Source organism: Magnolia sinica, chromosome 1, assembly GCF_029962835.1.
Source record: "Magnolia sinica isolate HGM2019 chromosome 1, MsV1, whole genome shotgun sequence".
Taxonomy (NCBI): domain Eukaryota; kingdom Viridiplantae; phylum Streptophyta; class Magnoliopsida; order Magnoliales; family Magnoliaceae; genus Magnolia; species Magnolia sinica.
Window position 1 is genome coordinate 96,501,643 of NC_080573.1, and position 4,051 is coordinate 96,505,693.

A 4,051-nucleotide genomic window follows, 5' to 3' on the forward strand; every position below is an offset into this window, starting at 1 on the left:
AATCTGTTCATTAGGTCATACAGGCCCAGATGATGGGAAAAAACAAAAATCAGCTTGATCCAAAACTTTTATGGCCCCCAAAATATTTTTAGTGGTCGACGCTCATTCAACACTGTTTCCTGTAATGTGGTCCACTTGAGATTGGGATATACCCCATTTTTGGTCTCATACCATAAAATGATCTGTAAAAAGAGATGGACGGCATGGATGCAACACATACATCATGTTGGGTCCCACAGAGCACACCGTACGTTTCCCAAATTTGGGCACGCGCTCAAAACAGAGCCGCGCCCAAAAATGACTCCATTTCTCTCTCTCTCTCTCTCTCTCTCATCGTTCCCTAACCCTCTCTCCCGATCTTGCTCCAACTCTCTCATCTGCCTCTCTCTCTCTCTCTCTCTGTTCCCCAATCCGTCCCTCCCTCTCCGTCTCTTGCGGTCTGTTGTCGAACGCCCTACCCACGCATGCCCTCTCTCTCTCTCTGAAGCTCGGTTGAAGGTCATTCACGACAGTGAGGTATCTCTCTCTCTCTCTCAATCTCTCTCAATCTCAATATCGATTTAGGGATTTGGGGATTTGGGGATTTAGAGATTTAGGGATTTAGAAATTTAGGGATTTGGAGATTTGGGGATTTAAGGTTTAAGGTGGGCCCTACTAAGTTTACTTAGTACAATAAGGGCTTGTTTGGCCGGGCAGATTACATGGGATTGGATGGTATTAGAGTGGATTGCATGGATTTCAAGGTAATGCTAGCTGCGTCAGTGGATTGGTGCAAGATCTATGGGATTGCTATATCTGGTCTGTTTGGCACGCTCTCTCTCTCTCTCTCTCCCTGCTATGGTGGTGCTATTGGTTATTATTAAACTTGTCATAAGCTATTACTATTAGGCTTTGATTTTGTTTTAGAGACTTGGTTTTGCTCAGATCAGATTCTGCTTTTTAAAAATCTTTTTAAAGTTAAGCTAGGAGAGTTTTCAACATCATCAATGTTTTTTTTTTCTCTTTGCTTGTTTGTTTGTTGATGAAGGCGACATTTTGAATGGTGGGCTGTGAGATTCGAATTGTAAGGTGCAAAGATGGTGTAAGGCAGTGAGATCACGGTATCTTCTTTTATTTGATTAACAAATGGTTCCTGAATGTTTGAGGTATTATAGAATGCTCAAGCTAAGTTCCTGAATGTTTGAGGCCTCATTATACAATGCTCAAGCTGAGTTTGTACAGTATGTTCAGGTGAGTCAGTTTATACAAGTCGGGTCCATGGTTCAGTAATCCGAACTTTTCATAGATGGGCCACATATGGAAGGATCCTGAGATTGGAAGATCCCAGCTATAGAATATTTGGCCTTTTCCAGGTTGAATGTAAACCATTGCTGAGTTTTCTTTCTCCAGCGACTATTTGTCAGACTAGCCCCATCTGTACAAACTGAAAAACAGAAATGGCTGAGCATTGTATGAAAGGCCAAATGGCTTAGATGTATATAATTTTAAGGATGGGAAAGTTTCAAGTTGTAACTGATGAGCATTCACTGAATTCGGAATTGGGGTGGATCAGGTTTTAGTTTTTTGGTTTTCTATCTCTTACAAATAACGGATGGTTGGGTATCTGATCCAATTTTGAAGGGTTTCAGCTTTGTAACTGGTGTAACGAAATTTTGGGTCGTTTGAATTTTGGGTTATTTTGGAGGGTTTTATGTGTGGAAAGGGTAATGGCTGCAGGGACTGATTTATCGCGTCCTTTTACTGTATTAGATGGTCGATTCTGTAATGATAATAGGCCACCCATTGGCGATGAGAACTCCGAGGCCCTGGAGAGCTTGAAACAGATGAATATCGGGAAACCTCCTTGGCACCTTTCGGTCATTCGGCATTGCATCAGCAGTGCTCAGCTGGTGGCTGAAGACGAATTGGTGAGTTTTTGAATTTCCCCTTTGTTACGGATTTTTTTTAATAGGACATTTTATGTTTGAAAATTATGGATATGCCTGAAAAATTATAACCATGGGCATCTTGCTGCCTTGGGAATCGAGCTAAATCTAATGTAATTGCTACCAATCTCTCTCTCTCTCTCTCTGCATGTAGGAGTTGAATATTGAGAATATTGGCCCCAAATCACCAGCAAACGAGAAGTCTGTGTTTTTACCCATTTTTCGCTCTGGGAGTTGTTCAGATAAAGGACCCAAACAGTACATGGAAGATGAGCACTTATGTATAGATAATCTACTTGAACATCTTGGAGAAGTTGCAAATTTCCCATCACCAGGGGCTTTCTATGGGGTGAGTAACATAAATACTGCTGATGCATCTTCCGATTTGTCATTGGTTGTTAATTTGCCATACCATTCATCCTCATCTGGTACAATAAAATCATGGTATGGCTAGACGCTTGCTTTTATGGCTAATGAAGATAAATGGTGTAATTTATTTTATATTTTCAGTTTCTTTACTAATTCCATTCAATCATGATCATGGAACCTCTCATTTTCCATCATTTGAAATTTAAGAGATAATTGGGGAACAAACCATTTGGTGGATTTGCACCCGTTCATTGATTATGAAGATGATTATGATGATAGATTATGTTGGAGATTTTGTTTGAGTTTCAGTACATTTAAGGATGGGAAAGTTTCAAGTTCTTTTATCGGTAGTTCCACATGTTGCATATCAGTTGGGTTAGTTTAAAACAAAGAGACATGGTGATAACCCTCCTGCCTGTGAGTTGATAGTTTTGGAACTCAAAAGAGTTGTATGCATTTGGGTTCTAGTTAAAATTGCCAAGGCCACAGTACAATTATCAGTCACCTTTGTTTCATGAACCAAGTCTCCAACATGCCTTACATGCGTCAACTCGCTTAGATACATCTTGATTTTTAAGTTGGTATTGCAATGGGTGAGCTAATGCAATACTGCGGGTTCCAAATACCTTAAGTAAAGATCTCTCTCTCTCTCTCTCTCTCTCTCTCTCTCTCTCTCTCTCTCTTTTCTTTTTTTTAAACCTCATTTGGGTTCCTGATAAAATTACAATGGTCAGCCTAAAATGGTCAATCCACCTTACTCTTATGAACCAATCTCCTACATGGCAGAGTGAGATTCTACTGCTTTTCTTACCAATCTTTTTTTTTTCATGTCCGCTCTTTTATGTGTATCTTTCACCTGTCTCAATTTTCTTGGATGGATGATGAATGTATTTGCGAATGTAAATGAAAATAAAGAATTTATAATATATAACCTATTCTCAAATCCCAAAACCTATAACCTAAACCTTAACCTTAACCTAAACCTAAACCTATAACCTAATGCTATAACCTATAACCTAAACCTAAACCTAAAACCCAAATGTAAACCCAATCTTGAACCCGAACCCGATTTCCTAAACCTAAACCTTAACGTATTCTCAAATCCCTAAACCTAAACCTACACCTAATCCTAATCTCAACTCCCTAACCTAAAACCTAAACTCAATTCCCTAAACCTTAACCTATAACCTAACCTAAACCTAAACCTATAACCTACACTTATAACCTAAACCTAAACATATAACTTAAACCTATAACTTTAACCTAAACCTAAACCTATAACCTACACTTATAACCTAAACCTAAACTTATAACTTAAACTTATAACCTTAACCTAAACATAAAACCTAAACCTAAACCTATTCTTATAACCTAAACCTATCCTTATAACCTAAACCTATTCTCAAATCCCAAAACCTATAACCTAAACCTTAACCCGAACCCGAACCCGATTTCCTAAACCTAAACCTACACCTATTCTCAATTCCCTAAACCTTAACCTATAACCTAACCTAAACCTAAACCTAAACCTAAACCTATAACCTACACTTATAACCTAAACCTATAATCTTAACCTAAACTTAAAACCTAACCTAAACCTTAACCTATAACCTATAACCTAAACCTAAACCTAAACCTTAACCTATAACCTAAACTTATAACCTTTACCTAAACTTATAACCTCAACCTAAACCTATTCTCAAATCCCAACCAGAAACGATTTGAGACGATGTTCAATGATACTTTGTTAAATATGA

General features: G+C 38.3%; 1 protein-coding gene across 2 annotated transcripts; it reads left to right on the plus strand.

Annotated features, from left to right (window-relative positions):
* The first annotated feature begins 1,512 nt into the window (after positions 1–1,512).
* Positions 1,513–2,548, plus strand: LOC131253200 (probable protein phosphatase 2C 27). Of its 2 annotated transcripts, none has more exons than XM_058254201.1 (2): positions 1,513–1,907; positions 2,095–2,548. In XM_058254201.1, the coding sequence occupies exons 1-2, from the start codon at positions 1,707–1,709 to the stop codon at positions 2,377–2,379; spliced, it is 486 nt and encodes a 161-aa protein (XP_058110184.1). In that variant the 5' UTR covers positions 1,513–1,706; the 3' UTR covers positions 2,380–2,548. The 2 variants fall into 2 exon arrangements, with proteins under 2 accessions (XP_058110184.1, XP_058110116.1); XM_058254133.1 differs by having other exon boundaries at positions 2,080–2,544.
* The last annotated feature ends 1,503 nt before the right edge of the window (positions 2,549–4,051 follow it).